At 45.0% G+C, this 24,777-nt stretch overlaps 1 protein-coding gene and 1 long non-coding RNA gene across 4 annotated transcripts in view; one reads left to right on the top strand and one right to left on the bottom strand.

The window, feature by feature from the left end:
• The window catches only part of LOC125501419, a 14,583-nt gene extending 6,465 nt beyond the window's left edge, over nucleotides 1-8,118 (top strand). For 2 of the 3 annotated variants that reach the window (XR_007278994.1, XR_007278990.1), the window contains exon 3: nucleotides 4,439-5,814. This is a non-coding gene — a long non-coding RNA (uncharacterized LOC125501419). Of the gene's footprint in view, nucleotides 1-4,438; nucleotides 5,815-7,989 lie in introns of those variants that run through there. The other variant, XR_007278995.1, reaches the window with a different exon arrangement.
• LOC105685034 (dynein beta chain, ciliary) lies at nucleotides 6,955-24,777 on the bottom strand. The gene is given in 30 exon segments (XM_048657184.1): nucleotides 6,955-7,530; nucleotides 7,965-8,113; nucleotides 8,177-8,533; nucleotides 8,606-8,820; nucleotides 8,913-9,342; nucleotides 9,406-9,687; nucleotides 9,760-10,060; nucleotides 10,183-11,207; nucleotides 11,273-11,576; nucleotides 11,660-11,829; nucleotides 11,976-12,272; nucleotides 12,354-12,616; nucleotides 12,691-13,040; nucleotides 13,118-13,382; nucleotides 13,445-13,921; nucleotides 14,006-14,367; nucleotides 14,430-16,823; nucleotides 16,897-17,492; nucleotides 17,555-18,055; nucleotides 18,149-18,394; nucleotides 19,247-19,395; nucleotides 19,472-19,852; nucleotides 19,941-20,636; nucleotides 20,707-21,568; nucleotides 21,640-21,907; nucleotides 22,001-22,242; nucleotides 22,328-22,755; nucleotides 23,055-23,461; nucleotides 23,562-24,138; nucleotides 24,229-24,777. Coding segments are annotated over 30 exon segments (13,527 nt in total). The 5' UTR covers nucleotides 24,467-24,777; the 3' UTR covers nucleotides 6,955-7,235.

Raw genomic sequence — 24,777 nt, 5'->3', positions numbered from 1 at the left:
TCATTTATTTCTTTCCCTTCGTCATATCATACCGCACGGAATCAACGTTATCGACGAATGTCTCCGATCCGGACGAAGCGCGACGAACGTTTCTCGCTGACGACGAGAAGTTTTCCGTTCGTTCGAATTGCGAAAATCGGTGGAAAGCGAGTTTCCGTTCGCGATGTCGGATGACGATTTTTCCGTGCTCGGGGGTGTGACGAGGGTGTTTTGATCGTTTTGGATCGAACGGTCTAACCACCCGCTAACTAGTTGCCGGTATAACGCAGTGAGAGGACCGACCTCCTTCGCTACTCTAACTAACAAGTAATCAAGTAAGCAGTTAGTCAAGCAATCCAGTTAGGCCGACTTAGGTTTCGTATCGGTGAGGCGTTACTGATTGGTTTACAGATCTGCTGAGTTGAGCGAGTAATATTCAAAGGCCTCTAGTTAGCCAAGTCATCCCTCGGCTGTCTTCTCTCCTCGAGATACCCGCTCCTCTCTCCCGGTGCCGTTGCCGTACACCTCGTAGTCACCCCCTTCAATTTCTCCTTTTCTTCCCCCTCCTTTCCTCTCCGCTCCGCTCCTTCCCTCTTCTCTTCTCTTGTACGCGACTGCTTAATTAATTTCCAGTAATTCGGTACTAAGATGATTGTATTTTGCGTTTACGCCCGGGTATCTCATTATAACTAATACACCGTATTTATATCGATCGGGATACCAGCTCATGGGGAAAATGAACGCCGAATTTGGAACTATGAGTCGTTGAGTAACTTATGAATCTGCGATTTGTATCGTTCTGTATTTCCTTTGAATAACGAGAAAGTATAAAGGAAGTATGGGCTCTGTGGAGAAAATCTGGTGGTGGTATCGAGTCGTGACGGGGCGGTAGAAGTGAGGGAAAGTGAAGAAAATTAAAAGAAAAAGAAACGAGGTCCTTCCAATTAAAGAGAATAATTCCCTCTTCCAATAAAACAAAGCGCTCGAGTACAACCGCGAGACCGATGGCTGCCGAGAGTTTTACTTTGCTTTAATTGAAACAGAATTACTGGTTCAGGGTGAACGCCACAGTTATATTCCCAAGTTCAGTGGTTCCCAGAATTTCCAAACTCATTGTCGAGTCAAAAGTTGTACCGCTAGCTGAAAACTTCTTCTCCTCCAAGGTCGATTTTTAACATTTCATTCCGCATTGTTCGTCGTTGTACGAGTAGATGGAAAATGATCGAAGTAAGTTGTGTGTTTTTTTTGTTTTTTTCACTTCTCGTTTTCCCTCCATTTTCTTTTCTGGAAAAGTTTCGCAAGGGTAGGCGAATTCTGGGTAGGACGTCGCGGTCGTCTCCGGAGCGTGTCGCAGGTTGATAACCTTGCGTGCGTCTGGGATCGAGTTCTGTCGTTGACGTTAACTGCTGGGCAGTCATCCAACTGGGCTGGGGTTGCAGGGTCTAGTCTGGTTTTAAGGGAGGGGTAATTACTCGGCCACGGAAACCTTCGCATCGCTTCTTCTACCCCCAGTAGCGTAACATTGTGCCACTCTGACCGAGAAGAGGAGAACGTTGAATTTCTCGACGCCGTCGAACGACCGACTGACTTTGTGACTGAGGTCGTCGCAGACGATAGTTTCGACGAAGAAAAATGTCATTTCAAGTTTCTCGTTTCGACCGCTCCTGAGGTTCGTCTAATTATTTTAAAGGAAGAATCGGAACTCCGCCCGCAGATCGGAGAACGATCTTCGGCTTTACGTTCATCGGTCAGATCGGTAATCGATACGGTGATTAGCGGCGCAATACACTCGACTGTAGAGAGAAAGCAAAGCTCCAGAGACTGGGTCGATCCCGAGACAAGGGAATATCAAAGTTGGAGAACCACGACGTCGAGTTAAAGCCGTATCCCTTGTGGCTTCGCGGCTCAAATCTCTCCCTCGTCCCTTTCCACGTGCCCACGTAGTACCTGGGTATGTGTGCGCCGTATACGCAGTTGTACGCGCGATAGATGTATACATAGACCGTATACCTATGTACAGCATGTATATGCTCAATATCCCCAGCGTTGCAGGGTTCCCTCTTTCTATTCTGCGGGGAGAATCGAAGTCGACGATGATGCGGAGATTTACTTTTAGATTTCTTTTCTCCGCGGCGTATTTTCTAAAATATTTAATCTATACCAATTTTCATACACGAATCTCGAATGATCGTAACAGCGGGAGCGTGAAATGGGAACACGAGTAGCGGCGTCGTTTTCCACGTTGGGAAGTATCGAGTTTTTCAATCAATTCCAATGCCTTTATAAAAAGCTTGTTTATCCACCGAGGAGACGAGAGCTTTTGTCGTACGTCGTTCGCGATATTTGCCCCTGTACGTGTCATATCCTCTACGGGCAGTATTTATGCCATAATCCTAGATCCCTTGTCCGTTGCGAAGCTTATTGAACCCCGAGTATTTATCTTATGTGATCCCTTGAAAACATCATAACGCTACTATTAGGCGGTGAGATATTACGCCAACATCCGAACCACGGGGATGCGCGCGATCATCACCCTCTGAACACCCTCGAAAAAACTCGTCCGAAAAGGCGACGATCAGGCTCATTTTCATCGTCACATAATTTTCACCGTCACCAATCACGTCGAAATCGGTAAATCGGCAAGAAAAATTACAATTTTAGAACGTACAAAAAAAAAAAAAGAGAAATTGTTATCGGAATCGTTTACATTTTTCACGCGCACCGAGGATACCCGTTACACGTAGCCCTTCGAAAAATGTCAACGCGGTGAATAAAAGGATCAAATTAACAAGACGTAGGGGGATATACGTAAAAAGAAAAATAAACAAATAAACAAAAAAAAAAGAAAAATATAAATGGAAAAAAAAGTTTTTCGAAGTAAAAAGAAATATACCTATGTGCGTGCGAGCGACAGCTCTCCACACGGTTACTCTCTGAATATTCTGTGTATACATACGGTAAAGTGATTGGACTTTTGACGAAAATGTGATTTCTGTAAGCTGACGCGACGCGGTACAATCACGGGTGCGTGTATAATACACAGACGTCTATAGGGGGTGTCTCAATTTTCACGTCATCACGCATCCCCGAGTTTTTCCCTCTCTTTTTACTCTTGATTTTATATCCACGTCAGAGAGATAAGATAGAATATATCGTCTACGGATACGTGTTTATATGGGAGAATACTTTTCACCGCACAAAAAGTATTGTTTTTAGTTCCAATATCATTCATTCGTTCATGCGTGCGTGCATTTGATTATACCATAGAATTTTCTCTTCTCTCGAGTATATCCTATAAAAACGAATATCCACGAGAGATTTGCGACAAAAGAGAATTCCTGGTTACGGTAGATTGAAATAACGTGGATTGTTATCTGCGTATTACAAGCGATTGGAAGAGCCAGATGATCGTTGCATAAAGGTCCCGGGTCCGGCGCGGCGACGTATTTTTTAATTAATTTATTCAAAACGAAACTAATGAATCGCATGATTGTGCAGCATCGTTGCATAATAATATTCGAGGGTCTGCGAAACGGTTCTTCAAATTTCATTATCACGTGTAATCGATTCACGTTTTATCTACGCATGTTTCACAAACGCAGCTTTTTTTAGTTGAAAAAAAAAATTTCATCTGGATGTCGAGATTTTTTGTCCTCTTTTTGTCTCGTCGTACCGAGCAATATTCGGAATTTGATAGGCGAATCGAGTTTTATTCTCTTGAAAATAAAGAAGCAAAGTGACGGAATAAAATGAAGCGAAAAAAAAACAAATAAATCAAAAAAAAAAACACGCACACAATTCGCACGCGCGTGTCATTCTCGCGTGGAACGGTGTCGAGTTTTTCCGCTTTCGAAACACACCCGCTGAGGAGGAATCCGCAAATTTGCCAGTATTTCACGCTCGTGTATCTTTTGATAAACCTCGTACGTACGTACGTACATAGCAGGCGATATAGGGCGTTGAACAAACGCATAGGAATTTCTCTAAAAACGCGTGCGACTCTTTCTCTGTACTCGCTCCGCATGAAAGTGAGGGGAAATATAAATAACGAAAAGCACGTTCCACCACGTGAGCCGCCGCTGCTGCCACCGTTGCATTCGTGTACGTATGTACGTACGTCTGTACATCCGAATCCTCCGCTCGACAAATATTTCAAAATTTTGAAACGATGGCCGAACTCCGTTGTAATGAACGCAAAAAGGGTTTGTCGCCGAAACACGAAATTGCTGACAACTTCGCGTCGAACTTGATGAAAAATAATGACCTACATTTGTGATAGTAACAACGACGATAGATGATTGCTCGCCATGGTCGGTGCTACGGGTAGGTACTTCATCTAGGTATAACGTTTGCAGTCCACAGGGTATACCTTTTTGATACGGCGTATGAAAAATGTAAAATAGAGAAAAATGAATAATTCTTTTTTTCTTTTTTTTTTTTTTTCTTTGCTTTTTTTCAGTCGTCTGGAGGCGCCGAATATGATCAACGCTTCGAGGACTGCGACGTACTTTGGATCGCACCTTTTCGAGGGTAACAAAATTTGGTATTCTCACTTATGACGGGTACGCATACTTTCGTACATATTTCTGTTTCAACCGCGCCTCTCTACTCCCCCACCCTGTCATACGAGGATTTCATTATTTCGGTCGAACGGTGCACAACCCCCTTGACTGACCCTCTTAAATTTAATTCCCTGTTTCACTCGCACGTCAGTTATTTAATATAAGGACGTTAGTATGACGGACAGCCGGGTGCAGGTCCTTTAAAAATGATTAACCTACGCACGGTGGTGGTAGACGGAGATGAAAAATGAACCCTTTTTCCGAACAAAGGCGACGTTTAATATCGCGCGGGATCATCGCGCACCTATCGCATTTATAGTATAACGACGTCGTCTCTGTTATAAAGAAGAACTTTTAAACGGTCGTACGTGCACTAGGTTCGGTCGCCGCGAACGATTTACTAAAAATTTTCATATCTTTCTTTCGTCGTTCGACGCGTTAGTACGTACGCGTCGAGTCGGAAGATTGGATCAGTGAAATAATGGAATTGACAATATCACGAACGTCTCTACTGCACGGTATATTAATTATTACGGAGGGGAGGGAGGGAATAATCTGGAACGAAACGTTTGCTTAGCTACCGTTGTAACGGGGACAATAAGACAATATCGCACTGGCTGCTTCGAGCAAATACCAAAGTTCGGCTAAATCCCGTCGTTATTCAAATATCAATCAACCGTCTGCGTTGACGTTGTCTTGTATTCTCAGACGTGTTACACGCGAACAGCTCGGTCCCACGCACCGGAGACTGTATAGCTCGTCTCATTTCGCATTAATAATTACACACGCACCGACATTCGATTGGGAATAAAGAGAGATAAGAGAATGAGAATTTTCGGCTCGTCTCACTGCTCGGGCAAAGAACTTTTTTTTTTATATATACGTTAACCCCTTCGGTCTTCGCTGCGGCAAAAGCCACCCGCCATCACGGTTCTCGGTTAGCTTGACTTTGGACAGGACGGTGACACGTCGAGTTGACACGCGATTTGTCATGCTAACGACCTCCTATTAATAATCGCGAATGCATATATAGGCATTTATATTACGGGGTAGCCGTTACAACGGTGGAAATATTCTTTTATTAAAAAACCAGTGTACAGGATATTTGTCAAAAGTTTAATATCTGCAGCTCACAGTATCGTTTCCCACTTTGTGTTCTTGTCGTAAGAAACGAATATTTGATTATTCGAAATAAATAAAATGAGAAATTCGAGAAACATTTAGCGACGCACCTCCAATTTATCAAGAAGATATCGGATATTCCGGTAAGCGAATATCATAATTAGGGATTCGAATTTTCAGCGTTGGGTACAGGTTTTATAAATTCTGAAACCGATATCATGCGTAAGCGTATAAGCCCCATTTTCTCCTTGACTGACGGATGAATGACGGATATTTGATACGTGCTGTTTAGTTGGCTAATGAAAACTGTAGATTGCGATGATACGGACAATGGAGAACGGTACCGTGGTCACATGTAAACAGGCGCCCTCCTTGCCCCTTAGTTTATCCATTCAGGAGCAATCCCCGTCCCTTTTTGCTTTCCTATATTTCCAGGAGCAGCGGCTGTACACTTCGCAGTAGCCGGTTTTGTACGCGTACGAATTTTCATCAGGCACTCGCCCTCTAACTCGTCAGATTCGTATAAAAGTCCTTGGTTTAATCAAACGGAATACCAACTTCAAAATAGCTGCGACCGTTCCGCTTCGTTTGACAGTCGACGATAAAGGTATACCGTAAGCTATCCATTTTACGCTTATGTTTGACATCGTATTTTCTCCTGACTTTTTCATTTTACGTACGTACATCGTGCGTATAACGACGATTCTACTCGCCACTAGCAGCGATAACGAATTTCCACCGTTTTATCTAAACGCGTAAATTCAACGACTGTTAATTATCGTGTCCCGAGCAATTCTGCGCCGCGTACGTCATTTCATTTTATGTGTCCCTAATGTTTTTGCAAGTTCAATATCGCATTTCGCGTAGACCTTTCCATTGTTGGTCGCGTATCGTAGTGGTGAAAAATGTAATTTGCTCCGTACAACGAATAAGAAAAAAATATAAACGAATGAACACGTGAATAAATAAAACAAACGAAAGGAATAAATCAACAAAAAATCGAAAGAGAGAAAAGGAAAAGAGACTTTTCAAGATACCTTCGCTCGCAAACCACCCAGAACCTGCAGTCGGCTAGAAACATCGACGACATATTTACCTCGGGGATAAAAGCTTTTCGCATTGTAGACCGGAATAAAAATTGCATCATGTTAGCCAAAGAAATTAGATTTCCTCCCGGGTATCCTGGAATTACTATCGGTGTGTGTGTGTGTGTGTGTGTGTTTGTAAATGTATTCAAACTTATAAAAGGAAAAATTTTTTGAAATAAAACCATAATAGATTCCGTATCAAATATGTAAAAGTTATTAGCTTTTATTTCCTCGCTAAAAGAAAATACATTCGTTCGCCTTTTTTTTTACTCCTCGTGCGGGACAAGAAATTCAAGCTTTTATACACGCACAGCGGCTTTGCTTGCCTCGGGGTTGGATTCCTCGGATAAATGAAACGAGGGGAGTAATCGATATTTTGAAAACCACTTCACCCGTGACGCATATTTTGATGTCTTTTTTACAAGTCCGTACACACGTATAACTTGGGTCGGAAATAAAGGGAAAGAATGAAAATTTTCGACTTTCACGTCTGCAGAAGAAGTGCGACCCCGGCCAAGGTCCACTTTGCCGGTTTATCCTTGGTTTTTAAATTGAAAGTCCAAACGTAAGTGGGACCGCGAGTCCTGGTTTTGTAGACGGGACATTCGTACATGTTCCTGAGGTCCTGTTTGTCCTGAGTTATGGCCCGAATGTTGATGACTGGCATAGGTGGAAAAAGTTCCTTGGATCTGGAGTCTACTATGATTCCGGTCTGCACGTCCCACCGCGCCCCTTCCATAAATATTCCGTGAACGTGTGCGCCTTCTCTCGGTGCAGATCTGCGGCGTTGAAATTTTCTAACGTTACGAACTAGGCCACTTAAGTATTAAATAATAACCGACGAGAGGAGTTATTACGGTAGTTTTCCTTAATTAGACCGTATTAGCCGCCGCAAAGGGTTAAAGGGACGCGTGCTTGACTCCGTTACGGATTACGAATATTCCAACGTCGTGTATAGTAGAGGAATACTCGTGTATAGCTAAGCAGATTTGTCGTAAAGGTATACATGACCCTTGCCCTACCGATGGAAATGGCCACATGAATATGGATAAACATCAAGTGAATATTCAAAATCCAACATTCACCGACTAAACCAGGTCTAACGGCTTCAAGCCTACCGTGAAAGTGTAAAAAATACTTTTGAACTTGAAACTCGATATCGCGCGGGGTTGCGAAAAGTTTTCCCTGATTCATATTCGCACTCCATACTCACGTGAATTCCTCTTTGTTCTTTTTAGTCACGTCGCATTGGAGGCACATTTTGTCCAAAGGTAATTCGTGCCTTCTAGCCGTCGATTGCATTATCGCCGTGAGCAGTGATTGCGGATTGAAAAACCCAGCGAGCCAAACCGACGCTGGTAACTGGAAAGTATTGTATTTCAAAGTCCGAACGGAATTACGATGAAAATGATTTTTTCTATTTACCACAAAATCTGTTGACCACGTTTCGAGTTCCCTCAACCTGAGCAGGAGGTCGACGAACCAGGCCGTGAGTCCTAGTAAAGAAGGATAAGCTCTTTGGGCCCAGATAGGAGGGACCTGATCGAAGAAAAGGGCATTCTCGAGGACTTCCATATCCGAAGTAATGGTGAGTTCACCCTTGAGACCGAGGTCCAGTTCTCGAAGTGATCTTTTCATTTCACCCGTTAGATAATTCATTCTTTCGCACTCCTGAAAAGCAACGATTACGTAGGGGGTTCGTTCCTCCACTTTTCCCATTATCTCCGTCATGTTGAATTCCTCGGGAAGCTTTTCCATTATCTCGTCTAGGATTTGCTTGACCTGGAAATAAGAGAAACGCGATCCAGGTATTATTCTCGGCAAACGACTGTGTCAGATTTATCAGATTTCCACCTTGTCTTCTCTGGTCACGGTCTGGCCCCCTGAACTTCCGGCGTCTCTCGGCTGCATTTCGAAAACGGTGCGGAACAAATTCTCGGATGTGGTGGTAAGAAATCCAATTTCCGCGTTGGGGTGAAGACCGTACAAGTATGGAGATTCCGGGGGCATTGCTTCGTCGATATAAGCGTGATAACCGACCAAGTCTGTGTTCGGAGGAGCGGCAAATCCTAGAGAAAGAGGTGTCTGCTGATCGAGAAACGTCCTCCTATCTTGCGGATCGGTTAAACACACGGTAAAATAATGGCTTTCAAATTCCCACCTGGGGCCAGCTGAAGTTCTCCGTCTACCAAGTCAGGCTGCATTAGTTCCTCGAGATAGGAAACGCACAGTCTGCGATCCCAGTCATCGGTTATGTGTCCGCCGTACATAATTTCTCCGAACAAATAACGAAGATCTTCCCATGGTACCTTCGGACTCGCCTCCAAGTAATTATAAAGTACGCTCACGCTTATGTTGAGATCACCCACGTTGAACGGATAAATTTTGTTCCATCCTTGTGGCCCGAATTTACGTCGCTCAGCCACGACCGCGTGAAAATAACACAAGGAAAATAATATTGCTTTGAATTCCGCCTCCTTTCCGCACATTTCCAGAGTCTCCTGGCTAAAGTTATCCAGAGCCTTGTGCAAGTTCGCCTGCATCCCGGTTGGAGGCTCGTTCGTTATTTTGATCGACGATTCGAGGATTCCCTGAAAAAGATTCAGAAATTTCATGATAAGTAATTTCTTCGGTAATATCCGAGCCACCCCTACTTGTGGTATGATGTGTCCAGCTGGCGTACTGGCCGGTTCGGCGCTCATAAAAACTCTGTAACTCGGGTGAGAACCTTCGGCGGCAATTTCCAGTTTTTTTTCCAATAAAGGAAGCCATTTTTTAACAAGATGGATATTCTGCAGCACGACCCAGTGCCCGCTTTTCGCTGCCAAGTCCATGGCTTGTTCCGCGACTATCTCTTGACCTTGACCCAGGGAAACGTTGTGAAAATTTTGTGCGTCGAACGTGAAGCCTAATTTACGACCGAGGTCTTCAACATCCTGTCGGAAAATAGACAAAAAAATTATCAACTATCAAATATCGTAGGATATAACGTCCGGCGTCCCTTATACCTTCAGGGGATTAACACCTGGCGATAGTATGAAAAATATCGGTGTCGATGGGCTGGTTTCCTCGAAAGACTTCGCAAACTCTACCGTTCTACCCTCCACGTATCTAGGGCCGAGTTTTTCCTCTATGAAAGCAGATATCGCGTAGGTCATTCTGTCCGGGCGCAAAGCTCTGAGCATGCAGAGACGCTGTAGAGGGGTCTTGTTTTTCCATTCCTGGGGGAATTTCTCACGTTCGGGACACTCGCACTCTACCAATTTTTTCCAACGTTTCGAAGAGCTTTCTATGTCTCGGTCCAGATTCCTGGAGATAAGAAAAAAAAAGAGAAATACAAAAATAATGGAAAGAAACGTTGGGAAGTTCGTCACGTGTTATACGATCGCAAGTCGTTAAGCACTTGTAGCTTAGCTGGGACACGAGCTTACCGGAAGTCGTCCCTGGTGGCCAAGCTTCTTATTCCGCCCCAGCTGGTGTTGGAGAGAAATTCAACCGGCGACGTCACGTGCGGAGTAATTGGAAACCTCAACAAAAAATCTAATTCAGGGGCCAAGATCTCGCCGTTCGTTAATAGAATCTGAAACGCCATCTGAGATACGAAAATCAGCTTATCACACTCGAACAAGCCCCGGGTCGTGTACATGAAAACGGAATAAGTTATGCATTCGATGAGGTTCTTAACTCGTCCGGTTACGTCAGCTGCTGGATCAGCTTTTAAAATGGCCATTTGAAAAACGACGCTGAACGCCTTCAGGGAAAATTGGTATATCGGATTGATGGTATTCAAATCATTCAAGATAAAATAAAGCAAAGAGGCGCGTGCCGCAGCTGGTCGATAAAGCTCTCTCGCAGCGTCTATCTCACGACTGGTTCCTCTCGCTTCTGTGACCTTGCATTCGACCTCGGCGGCCGTGCGTTTGGTCGTTTCTAAATTTTCCACCAGCGCGGTGTCGCCGAGGACGTTACTGCCGGCCGAAGACAACTTTGAGAGTAAAGAGTCCTCCAATCCGTTCAAAGTTATTTTGAAGTCATTTTGCTGCCTGGTAAGTTCAGCTTTTAATTCTTCAAGGTCCGGTCTCTCCGCTTTTACGACTTCGGCCAGTAACTGATCCTCGAGTCCGTCTCTGGTAACGGTGAAATTTATGAGGGTGGTCTGCGCCTGCATTTCTGGTTTGTAGTGTGGATTGGCGAGTTTAGTGTGGAGTAATAATCGGAAATTCGCGTTGTACTCGACTTCCTTGTCGCCTATTTTTATCGCACGACCTTTCTTTATCAGGTTTCTACCCAGCAATGGATCCAGGACAGGGTCTACCGTTTCGCCGATATTTTCCACCAGCACCGTCGCGCCACTGGCTAATGATTCTTCGATTACATCCAAGTAGCCTCGCTGACCTAGACGAATGATCCGCAATTCGTCGCCGTACTTTTGTTTTATCCACTTTATTCCCTGCAGCTGTGGAAAAAAAAAATAGGAACTCTATCGATTACTCCGTTCGGGTGAGATCGGTCGAGAAATACCTGGGGGTCGATCATCAACGGCCATCGGTCGGAGTTGGTCAAAATGGTAGCGTTTTCCGTGGACATTCTGTCGTTTGGTAAGCTTTCGTTATTCCATTTAGCGATTTGCGTGTCGTTCGTCAGCAGTGATAGGGGATCCAGTCCCTCGGTTATCGGAACAGCGGGTTCTAGAGTTCGTAGAAATGGGAACCAGTGTTTGTTCTGAAGATCCAAACGGAATTGTTTCGTGAAACAGCCCACGTAGGAGATGAACGCCGTTACCAATAACACGTCACCTGGTAGTGTCGTCGCTTGCTGCATAAAGCTGAAAGTTCAACACATCGGACTCTATACTGCGGGCGCGTGCAGCTATTTTCTCTACATAACTGTTATCCATTTTTTCATTACTTTGCAACCGAGTCTGCCCACCGAACGTTTTCCGATGCTAAACCACCCACCAATCTATTAGCGAGTTGGATTGTGGCATTTGTGGCATCCGCCTCTTGTTGACATTTTAATTTCTCTGCCACAGCCTGTTCGAAGTCGGCGGTCAATTTAGCCAGCTGCTCTTCGAGAGACTGAATATAAAATCAGGTACAGCTTAATAACAGTTTGATGATCAGTTAGCGGTGAAAAAAAAACTTCTCTTTGTCATTCGTTTTTCATACAAAATAATCGCGTGATAAATTTTCCTAAACTACCAAAGAAATTTAATCAGACTTACAGCGACTTTTCGTTTTATGACACCGAGCTTGTCCTGCGCGGCCGCTAATTCGGCGTTCGCTTGAGCCAAGGCCTTCCTTTTTGGCTCGACGTCGCAGAACACCTCGTAGAATTTAATGATATTAATAACCCAGGCACAGAGTCCTGCGGCAGCTGCAGACTTCGAACGTACGAATTCCGGTTCAAATTCGGAATCCTTCAGGTACGGCTGTATCGACTTTATAACTTCAGGGTGTATATTCTCTTTGTCATAGTTTATCAAGGCGTCTAAAAACGTGTCAACCTTAGCCATGACGATCTGTGAAGAGAGAAAAAAAAAAAAACGGAAAATAGAACGCGAGCGAATAATTGAGTCGTCGGCACCCTCCGCATCGTATACCTTCGCTGCCTTCCAACTTCGATCTTTGGCTACTTTGCCACCGGGTGCTAGAAGCACCATTACCGCGGCGGTAACATTGGTAACGGCACCAGGAGGTGATCCGAATGATTTTAATTCCGTAAGATTTGCCTTGTTCAGGGTATTCAGAGCTTCTTGTGCCGCCAGCAGTGCCGGTTCTGCTTTCAGAAGATCCGCTTCGCAGTCCTTCTGCTTTTTCAATACTTCTTGAGCGATTATGGCAACCTTAGACTCCTCCTCGTCAGCTGATGAGGATTAAAAGTTGCGTTGAAAATTGATTCGATAATCGCTACGAAAATAACGCAATTATCCCTCATACCCAAAGCTTTTTCCGTTTGAACTTTATCAGTCTCGACTCCGACTATGGCGATGAGGGCGTCTGCCGCGTCGTTTTTTTGCTGTAGTTCAATTTCCTGAACAGCCAATTTCTCTTTCAGTTCGTCTACCTGAGCCGCAGTAGATCTCAACTTCGCCAACCCGTTCTCGAGTCTCTCAACACGCCCTTGAAGCTCCTTGGATTTAGTGCCGAGTAACTTTGTGTACAAACTAATTTGTTCGAGAAAAGATTTCGGCGTCGTATAATTGTAACGTCTTTCGCTAGCGAGATATAAACGACTCGCTGCGTTTACACTCGTGTGAGCGTGAGCCATAAATTTAGCAGCGGATTCCCTGGAACGAAAAAAAAAAGCAACGAAAATAGAAAATCCAGGGGAGTTAACGATGATAGATTCATTCCACCCGGCTACCTGTAAGATTCCGGGAGTTCGTTAAGCTCTTGCAAAAATCTTTTCGATACGGACATCAAGGCTTCCTGCGGCCACTCGTGGAACCAGTTTATCGCTGTGCAGTTGATGATCGCTGGAAATTTTCTAGATCTTACTCGGAGAGTAGATCCCACCGGTGAAAAGCACAGGACGACTCTGAGCTGTCGTCGGACTCGATCGATGAAGAATTTCCAACAATTTTCGCGAGTGTCCAAAATCCCGGCGCCTTTGACTTCGTTACGAACGCCTACGAATTGAAGTATGAATTTAGCAGGCGTTCGTTTCGACCCTCCTAATCCCCACACCCACCAGCTATAATATTTTCGACCTCGTCTTCGGGAAAAAGATCGGGAATTTCACCGGAAGCTAACATGTCGTTAATGAGAACCAAGAACTGTTCGTTCGGGACTTGGGCGTCGGTCATTAGGAACATCATCCCGACGTTTTTTAGACCAGATTTCGAATACAAGCCAGCCAATTCGGTTCGCAGATCCGTGACGCCGTAGCCTTTCCTTAATTGTATTTGCGCAACTTCGAGAGCGCTTATGAATGCCGCCAGTCGAGACAGACTTTGCTTTCCCGAACCCCCGACTCCCACCAGCAAAGCGCTGCCTCTGGGAGACTCTAATATACGATTTATCCGACACACGTGCATCATCGCGTCCTCGAAAAGGACCAAATTCATTGCCGCGACGAGGTCATTGTAGCTCACCAGAGCCTCTGTTAAGAGACGATGTAACACCGCCCAGTCTACGACCGGCATGTATTTTGGATCCCCGATGCCTCCTGAAGGATGAAAAAATTATTTCGCGTTGGTTTTCCTCTGGTTTGAACTGAGATTCATAACCGATTATTCAAATGCGCCATCACCTGCGAAGTGGCAATAGATATTGGGTTTCTCGAGTACAGCGCTTTCGTCCACCTCTTCAACATTCTTCTTCAGGATATCCAACTGCAATTTCGCGAATGACTCTATATCTTTTTCGTCGGTTAATTTGTCCCCGTATACGCGTTGCGTTTCGTGCATCCAAAGTCTTATGACGTCCGACGGACCTTGCAAGCAATCGTTCCCGCTGAACAACAGACCTTGAAAACAGTTTGATAAATCTCGAAGGTTGAATATGTAGTGGAACTTGACTGCCGTGGGTAGAAAAACTTGGGAACATCGGTGATGCAGCTGTAGAGACGCTTGCACGATCGGGTTGCATAATTCGGTGACCGGAAGCGGGAATCTGAAAACGATACATTTGTCATCGTTGACGAATAACGAAACTACGAGAATCAGTTTTCTCACCTATGCTCTACATTGGCGAAATGTTGCGAGAGTATAGACGCGTAGATCATCGTCAGGGATTCCGTATTAGGAAAGCTAACGGCAAAAACGGCAAAGTGCCTTTGAAGTCTGGGATTTATTGTGAACGATCCTGCCGTCGGATTCATGCAGCTGACGTACTGGCAGTTGTGAATATCCTTCAGAGAAAGCTTCGTCCGATCGTACCAATGGCCATAATCCAAATGTTGCCGGATCAAAGTGTGCGGCTGGACGGTTCCGTAGGTATCCACTTCCGGCATATTCATATCGTCGATGAAGTACACGAGCGTTTTATTTCCCGGCGGGCCGTAGTTTCTTCCCGCTTTTTTTTCCAAAGGTTTCTCAAGAATTTTCTGTAACATCTCGGAGGAGGTATAAAAATTGAATGGGACATTCGCAACCGCGTAATTTTCAGAGAGCTGTAACAACTTTTCGGAAACTAAGACCGTTTTCCCACTTCCTGCGGTTCCAACCAACATAACCGGGTGTTTCTCCTGCATCAGTAGATCCAGAAAGTATCTGACCCGGATCGACTCGGCGGTATAGACTAATACTGCTTGCAAAGGAATATCCGGGTCCAGTTCGAACTTCGGTAGCCGTTCTGTCCAGGGTAGAAAGGCTTTCGTCTCGTAATCGATGAAATAATCGAAGACGGTTCCTTGCGATGGAAATTTGACTTGCTTGAACTCGTTTACCCACCACTTGGTGAACTCCACGCGATAGTCGACCGTCTGGTCTTGAAACATGGATGACCCGAATGCCCATACAGCCGCGAAGACGAAGTAAAGTTCGTAATGTTCTTTGGTAAAATCATTCGCGGTCAGATCCGGTTGAAAGAGACAATTCAACAAATGACAAAGCATCTCGACGTGCGCCATGTCAGCGATTGGCGTGATCTTTTTGAATCTCGTCCTCAACGTTTCCAAACACGGCGGTATGTACTTGTCGAATAGTATAACCAGGTTCGATTTCTCGGCAGGAAGCGTCCTCGTCTCGATCCAACTCGTCACGTAAGGATTCCATCCCAAGTCCTGGGGATTTATATACAGAATACCAGCACGAGATACGGTAGCTGGCGTTGCAGTTCTGAGATTGGATATTTCGAAGAGCAACCTCATCGCTGGAGTTAAGGCGATTCTCTCGTTGCTCGCTAGTGTCAAGACCTTGTTGTCATCCATCACTGTGTTCAAAGACTCGATCCACATAGGATCGATGTCACCGTCCAGGACGATCCATTTCGGATGATCGCCGCCGAGATTTGCCTGTTCTCGCATAATGACAGAGAACAACCCGTCCTTCCATTCCCTAGTAGCTGGATTTATAATCCCGAAGAGTTCGTCGTTCGTTACCGCCTTTGGATTCAAATCGTTGTACATCGGTTTTCGTTTAATGTTCTGGTATGTTCGGAACAACGATTTCCAGACCTGAGTCTTCCCAGAGCCCGCTGTACCGACGACGAAGACCGAATGCCTCACTTCGAGCAATTCCTCGAGCTGCACAACTTTCAATATAAAACCGTCTTCCGGTTGTAACGACAGATCCGTGGCCGCTTGTTTTACAGTTTTCTCGAACTCAAGATCGCGTTTTCTCGGAACGTCGAGAGCGGGAAACAAGTCAGCAATGAGTCCCATGAACACCGGAAAATCGTCGGAGACTACTTTTGGAATATTGAAGTCTCGCAACGCTCTCATCAGGACTTCTTCCTCCGGTCTTCCCGGATCACCACGTTTCAGACTTCCAGCAACTACGAGAACCGACTTGATCGCTCTCAGTCCCCAATCGTAGTGATCCTGCTTGGATAAAAGCTCCTTGCAGAGGGTGTATAGGGTGATGAATTTTCTCGCCAGTATTCTAGCCTCCTGGAATCCTTCGGCCACCAACATAATTTCGCAAATTAATTCGAAATCCGGTACAACCATAGCGCACGGCCGAAAGAGAGCCTTGAGATTTTCCGGCAACTCTGTACGCCCGGCATATCCCGGATTCATTGTTATAAATATCCCGACCGATGGTACCATGGCAATTATTTCACCCATAAAATTGAACTTGTCTTTTTTATCCCTAATCGCGTCTTGAACCGACTTCACCTGGACAGCCACCACGGACAAGACCTCCACCGAAATTCTGTTGAACTCGTCGAAGCATCCCCAGGCCCCGGTCTGGGCCAATCCTTTATAAATATTCCCACAAGATTTGTAGTCCATTTGTTCCGAGCAGTTGAAAACGTAAACCATTATTCCCAAGGCTCTACCCAAGTCCTTCGTCGTCTCGGTCTTACCCGTACCAGCGGGACCTGCGGGACCACCACCCATCACCAGATGTAAAGATTGGGTCAATGTTATGTAACATCGATCCGTCAGCGGCGTGATAACCAATCTGTGTTGCAGATGAAGAAATAATGAAGAAACCACGCGGTCGGTGGTAGTTAGCGTTTTTTCTTCCTACTCACCTGGGAGTGTTTCCTAAATATTCATGAGAGTATCTGAACTGCGCGTCGCATATATTGGCGAAACAGTCTTTTTCTTTCTCGTCCCATCTGTGCCTTAGCTGACTCTGCCATTGAAACGCCTGTGCAGTTTCAACTTTGGCTTGAACTAATTTTGCGACAACATCTCTGGAGTGAACGTCGATCGTACAAATCGTCATGACCTTCTGCCGATTCTGTTTGGTGAGTTCTCCGAGTAACAAAGTAATCAGTGTGCTCAGTTGGGAAATCTGTTTCTTCAAGTAGTCTTTTATCGCGTTATCGTATCCCTCCTCCAGCCTCGAAAACGCCAGATTCACTTCGGTCGTCCACCAAATTTGGGTACCGCAAAGTGAAACCTGGGCTGGATAATCGAAGAGCCACTGCTCACGTGGTTTTTCCTCGTACGTAACAACCGCTTCGCCGAAGTAAAAACGTATCGTTGTTCTCATCGCGTTTTGGAGACGATTTAGCCACACTTCGACTGGTCCGGCGCATACCATATCGCAATTGGTGAATTCCACGTACTCTCCGTCCTTCGCGTGCATTCCTGATCAGGCATTAATCAATTTTGATATCCGCTTTATTGGAAAATCGCTCACACGTACTCACCGGAACATCGTCTGAGCGCCCCTTCTTCAACGTCGATGAAATTTAGCCGCGCCATCGAATCGAACAGTTTTATCAAATGCCTCGCGACAATCACCGGCTGATTACCGTTCGACAGAACATCGAGAAGGTCGCTAGAGGAGACAAAATAAAATCTAGGAAACGCCAGACGTTTTGTTTCCAAGTATTCTGCCAGAGCTTTCTCGCACAGAACCAATTCTTTCTGCAGCTCATCTAAAGCTGAAAGTAAACCGTCTCTGTTTGTCGCTTCAACTACGTTCGGTGTTTTGGCCATGTCCTGCATCATGTTTTTGAATTCCCCATCTATCCGGTCGAAGCGATCCGAATCGACGGGTAACTGGCGGCGAATGTCTTCCGAGGACATGAAAATACTCTCGAGGTGCATCCAAGTGCGTTGCACTTCGAACCAAACTGTAGTGACCTGATCAGCGATGCTGAGTTTCTTCTGCCATGTTGAAACCTCTTCCAAAAAATGTGCGATGAATTTTGAGGTGATCAGATTCTGCAGCTGCACCTGCAGTGTTACGAGGATGGATTTTGAGAAAAAAAAAAATCAGAAAACCGAATCAATCGGTATCGCAGCGCGAACCCGCGTTCGATACTCGACCTGATTTTCCTCCAAAGTTTCGATCAGCTCCTCGCTCGCTCTCAGGAGACTCGCACCGGTCCTTTGATGGATCTCTTTTTCAAATTCCATCGCGGACCACGTCGCGTTTAATTCGCGCAGATATTTTTCCATCGACATTTCCTTCACCGCTTTATCGACGATATTCTTCACTTCGTCCTCACATTCGTGTAGACTTAACTCCAGAAGGTCAGCCAAGGTAGTTGACGCGTCCATTACGAATCGAACCTAATCGACATCAATTCGGTTATAGATAAATGGTCGACACCTGTCTCATAGACCTATCCTACTTCAATCGCAAATTCTCAGTTGGAAGCGTGCATCATTCGCATAATGACGATGATGATGATGATGATGATGATGATGATGATGATGATGATGATGAGGTATGGCGATGAAGAAGTAAGCGAAAATCAGAATGTGTTTTTATTCGTTTATTTGCAAAGGTCGATAAAGCACGAATATAATGCGATGGTAACAATAACGGTGGTAGTGAGATTAGAGTAAAAATAATTATGTACGTTCGAAAATATAATGGATGAATTTTCTACACAGCAATATTGGTGCACAGAAATGAACTAGCGATTAATGAAATGTCCTGATGATTGGTATAAACTTTTTTGCGGATATTTAAAAATACAGACGGTGCCCTAGAGGCTTACCATGTCATTTACCTAGTTGGATGAAATACTAAGAGAATATATAAAATATTATTAATTAATTATTGTGCGTATATGTACAGTGGACTTACGGTCATTTCTGGAGTCATGTTGCCCAATTTCTGTAACACCGATAGCGTATATACAGCGGTGCGACTAAACTTATCGTGAGACTATTGTTATTTACATTATTGTATTAGAATATTTCTGTTCTCTTTATCTTCGTCTTCAGAAAACGAAGATATATCGGAAAATATGCAACGAATGAATTCCCTAATAATCTCCCCGATGAATCTTATGCAAGATGAAAATTCATTCGGTCCTATTTAAACATTTGTCGGTAGACATTCTCCGTTGAGAACAAGCGAGAGCCTCACATTTCAATAGTCGGACACTCACGCTTCGTACAATCTAGCGATACCTTAGTGCTATTCATCAGTTGACGCCAATGCCGTTCGCGGATGGCCGGATTCTGTAATTCACCAACGGCTCGGAGGGACGTCAACATATTTTTTACCGTAGCCTCCAAGGAGATGTAAGTATCCCAGGGTCTCATCTCCTTGTCCAATGCTGTCGATATCACCCGAAAATCAGTGAAAAAAGTCTCAAAAATTCGGGTACGCGTTATACCGCAGGGGTTTTTCACCTCGTATTTCTTTGGCGAATTTTTTACACTCGATGTCCATGTTTTCCACATCGATTTTCCTCCACGGCGTAGTCTTCCACCCTTCTATACTACTTTGCACGATGTGCACGTAGTCCCATAGCTGCTTTAACATTTTCAGCTCCTTTCGGCACTGCCTCAACTGCTTGAACTCGGGAACCGTTACTTCAAAGAGGGACGCGGACTCCTGAATATCCATCATCTGACGCTCCAGCATCAAAATCTCTTTGTCAGCCTCGTCAAGCTGCTTGTAAGGATCCTCGCAATTGTACTTAAAAAAACCGTAACGGCGAAATGCCTCACGATAGTGACCGATTGTTGTGTCGAACGCCGAGACCCGACCTCGGATCCGCGACACTTCACCTGAGAGACAAAAGAAAAGGGGGTACGCGAATTTCTTTGTGTCCCGACTCGGTGAAGTCTCGAAATTTTATCCCTCGAAATTACTCACCTGCCTGTAACGGCGCTACTTGTTGCTTGACCATCAATGCTAACTTCTTAGTATTCGCCCACTGCTCCGGCAGTTCCTGCAACAGAACATTTACCTCTTCCGGTATGTCTTGGTCGTAGAATTTCAAAAGTTCGACAGTTTCTTGAAGCGGTTGAAACATCTCATCCGTAGTTGGTTGTCTTTCCTTAACTTGCATGAGGAACCCCATTACCCTGACAAGACCCATATAATCTCCCGGTTGGATTTGCTGCAAAAGACCTTCGTCGGCGAGTCTATAAAATAAAGTTTGCACCATGATTAATTTCATGCCGATATTAATGGTGAAACCTTTTTTCACTAACCTGATGAACGAGCCTAAATCGGAGAGACTGCTTGTAACGCGCTCGACGAGATGACGTTTGAACATACTAGACCATTTACATACGGTGTTCAATAGGGATTGTCTGAACGGCCTAATGTCGACTGTGAACCATCCGCAAAATACTTTGGAGGCATTCATTTCTTCGATTTCAAGATAGAGGCCTTCGTACAGATCGATCTGTTCTCGGAACTGTTCCATCCGCGGGGGCGATCGCTTCGGGGCCTTTGGATCCTGGGCTGCGATCATTTCCATTTCATCCATCGTCAATTGTCGACTGTATTCAAGAAACTGTTGCATTACCGACACCCGATCTTCCAGCCAGAGATAAGCGTACCCTAAATTCAATGGTGATGATCATTCGAAATCACTCAACTTGGAATACATCAATGCCACTAACGAACAGACCTTCGAAGATCCCGCAAAATTCTGTAGCCTCCTCAACCGCCCTTGCCACCCCGGTCAATATTTCTGACTTCATGCCTCTGATGTCATCGTCACTCTCCATTTCGACGCCATATCCCGGTGCGTTTTGACTCAACCGCGGCACGAGGGCAGCCATTCCAATCATATCGTTGAGAAGCCCGGCGATCAATTGATCCAGTCCATCGGGATCATCCGGTTCGAGCGATGGCACATAAAATAGGTCAGGTTCTCTCAGTTCAAGTTTTGCCTCCAGCAATGGCTCCTTTTGTCCCGAGGGGTCCATATTATCCGCGAGGTATCCCAGGCAGCATCCCACGGCCCTCCGTAAAGATTCCGCTACAATGCCATCGACAAAGTTTACATACGTCTCCCAGTTTTCGTTCTCGTTTTCCGTGGCTTCGAAAAGCGCCTTGTTTTCGGCCAAGAGCGCGTGAACTCCTTCGGCGGCCTTTCGAATATCATCGTAACGTTTCGCGACTTTGTCAGCTCTTTCCTCGATCGAGAGAAGGGCGTCTTTTCTACGATCCTTGCGCTCTATGAGCGGCGTCTTTGTCCAATGTTCCAGAATACTTTCGATCTTCTCAACGTTACTTTGGGTGGCTTTCAGTCGCGTCCAAAGACTGTGGACCAGCGTATCAAGCTCCGTGATATACTCGAGCAAACCCTCCGATTTCCAACACAAATCATTCTCGCCGCGTGAAATGAGGGAGTCGATCGTCGCAACTTCTAACTCGATGAGATTGAACTCAACTTTACGCGAAGTTTTTCGAATATTGTTGTACGCATCTACCGTGTTGCCGAGAAGAGTACGAAATTTTCGGAAAGTCTCCGATCTTTCCGATACCTGTGATGTTGATTTTTAGTAAAATAATTCGAGTTAATCCGAATGAATTTTTGAACAAAAAAAAACCTTACTTCGACAGCTTCGTTGGGAATATCAGCGTGAGATATGAGTTTGAGGTAATTCACTTCTTTCAGGACCGCCAGTAACTCTTGGTCGAAGTTCAGAGCCAAAGAAGAATCGGAATTTCTGATTAACAGCGATCGATTCAGACCATTCTCTACAGAGTTTGGTACAATTTTTGCCCAATCGTAAAAAAGAGATTCTTCTCTAACGCTCAAAATCTCAATGAGTCTTTCGTAACGTTTGATTATATTCTTTCCATCTTTGGTTTCGATTATTCTAAGCAAAGTTAAAGGGAAAACAGAGTCGCGTCAATATGTGCTGCCAGAGAAACTCCGTTGAATATTGAGCGCAAGCTCTGGTAAAACTTACGAATGTTGCAGAGATTTGAAGCACTGTACGGGTAAATCGATTCGCTGTCTCAGCATGCTTGTAAATCGTAAGGCAGCTGCTAGCGGCGGTAGACTGTTCATTGCACCGCGAGTACCGCGGTTGAACAGAACCTCTACCATCGTTAATTCGGTATTTAACAATTCCAGGACCCTCGAATACCGGTCGGTAAATTGCTTCCGAATAACCGGACGGTCCAGTACCGTCCCCGCTATGTTGATGAGCTGAAATCAATGGGACTTTCGAGATATTCGGAAAATTGCGAAATCCGGCAATGATATTCCGAAGTTGGATTTATTCGGAACTCACTTTGAATGTACTTTCGAGATTCGCACAATCGTCGAATGCTTGACATAAAATTGCTGCGAGTTTGCTGTCCAAGTCGGTGATGGCGTCGTTGAATTTCTTGCAATCAACGGCGAAGGTTTCGTCGTCGGGTTCGAGAACGTCGCTAGCCCTTGCGGAAAATGAGGCGAACAGGTGTTGAAATTCTTTGAAAACACCGACGACTCTCGTGCTCAACGATCTCCCCAAAATTCCGCCGATCTCTATTTTTTCCAATTTAGAAAATTCTAATACCGTGTGAAAGAGCCACTCGATGTCGGCGAGGCGTTTTAAAAACGCGTCCAAACGATGGAAAACTGCTATAGGATTAAACGTCCACGGAGGAGCGTCTGGCTTCATGCCAGGGACATTTCTTCGACGCTCGAATTGGCACTTGAATTCTTCGAGAACTCCTAAGAGGAAACGTTGCTTAATGTAGCTCGTCCCGTAGAAATTTCATCCTAACCAGCTATAAGGCTATAAACGCCCCACCGATGGAACTGAACGTTCAATACTTATGACTCAACTTTACTCCCTCACACAAATCCTATCTTCTTCAATTTCTGTCTATCTATTCGCCGAACAGTTATATCTACACGCCCTCGTTTCCGAGTGAGCGAACCCCACCCGTGGAGTTTTTTTATTAAAAAAATATTGCACCAATTTTTATACCCTTTCAAAAGGGGATGTACGAGGAAAAAAATCAACTTACCTCTGGAAATCTGTACTCTTTGCAGAGCCTCGTCAACGTCGCTTTGAAATATCGAGGAGGGATCGAGGAATCTTCTAGCCTCTTGTATGAGCAGATTGCAGATTTGTCGCAGCAAAATAATTAGTTTCGAGGAACTCTGGTAGTACTTTGATTTGCTCCAGGCGAGCCCAACGGTGTGTATCAATGGGCCCATCAGCGCCTTAGCTTCGGAAAAGTCTGTTTCCTCGATCGTTTTGAAGTTCCTCATCAACGGTGATAGGTACAAGGAAATTTCTCTCGCCTCGGCGAGCGACGACACAACGTTACCGAAAAGTGTACGGAAACACGGATAATAAGCGCTGTCGGTTTTCTCAAGAATAATCGCCATCTTTTTCACTCTGTCTTCGCGAAGTTGTTCAAAAATGTACCTGTAAGAACGAGAAATACGCCAATGTGAAGAATAAAAATACTCCAGTTATCGATAATATCCATCGCGAACGAACACGATGCGAAATTTTGCAAAGAAACCTTAAATTGGCCAATCTCGTCGACCAATATTCCAATTCCACGTTCGGCGTCGGATTTTGCTTATTATCGAACGCGGTGCTGGACTCGTGAGTGACAACATCGTTGACTAAATAGGCCCATTTGATCACGACTCCTTCGATAGCACTTTTCAGATACAAGTCAACGGCTTCGGGTCCTGTGGATGAGACCAATCTTTCGACCTCGCCAACTTTTTCCAAACCTGCTGGCATCGGAAGAACGGTCCTGCCATTTACCTGGCCCTTCACCTGAGTCAAAATTACACTCGATTCGTTCGAGAAGCTATTTTTCCCAAAGATTTGAATATGGCGAGCGGCAATTCCTACCTGGTACAATGTCCCCCTCAGAGAATGGACGTGCTTGGCGAGATCGTGGACAGCGATATCGGGAAGCTCTTTGTGATTGTCAGGATTGCTCAACAAGGGAGCGAATATTTCATCGACGAGCGTCGCGAGTTCGTCTACAACTCTGGATGCGAGGTCGCCCAGTATCAGTGTTTTTACGCAGCCAACTTTGTCCTTTGGCACCGGTACGAGCTTCACTTTTACAGCGTAAGTGCCTGGTTTGAAATTTCAGTTTATTCAGAAAGTGTCGATTGCGTGTACAAAGCGGTATCGGAGGTGATTGGAATTTTTTTTGGCTTCATCACCTTTCGTCCTTTGACAAGGTATCGGGAATCCGGAGGACGCTACGAGCTGAGCGTTCGGCGTCAGGACGACGAACAACGCGGGGGGTCTTGGGTTGTCGAGAAAATCTATAACCGTGTTACGGTAATCCTCGGTCAAAAGGAGACGTCCCCACTTTTCGGGTTTTAATTTCAAGGATTTCTGAACGAAGGAGCCGATGTACTCCAGACGAAAATCAGCGGGCGCATCCGGTCCCGCCATCCCTACGAATTCAATCGAAACGTAACAAGAATGAATAAAATTCTCTGCTTTGAAAATTGAAAATCGTTTCGCCGGATGAAAAACAATGAGGAAAAAAAAAGGAGGATACACGCGGATGGTTTTTCGAAACAACGTCTTACTTGTTCAGCGTATGGTAAATCGTTTACAAAGTCGTCATCTTATTTTATATCTTCCATTTTATTTTATTTTTATTTTTATCCACGTTGATTTCATTCCCGCGACATCGTACAATGGGGTTTGCGAGTTTCTCGTCGAGCACAAATTGGAACACTGATTCGATATCAACCCTC

This window comes from Athalia rosae, chromosome 1 (assembly GCF_917208135.1).
Source record: "Athalia rosae chromosome 1, iyAthRosa1.1, whole genome shotgun sequence".
In the NCBI taxonomy this organism is placed as follows: Eukaryota; Metazoa; Arthropoda; class Insecta; order Hymenoptera; family Athaliidae; genus Athalia; species Athalia rosae.
Note: the sequence above shows the minus strand (reverse complement) of the source record. Positions and strands in the feature narration are given on the sequence as shown.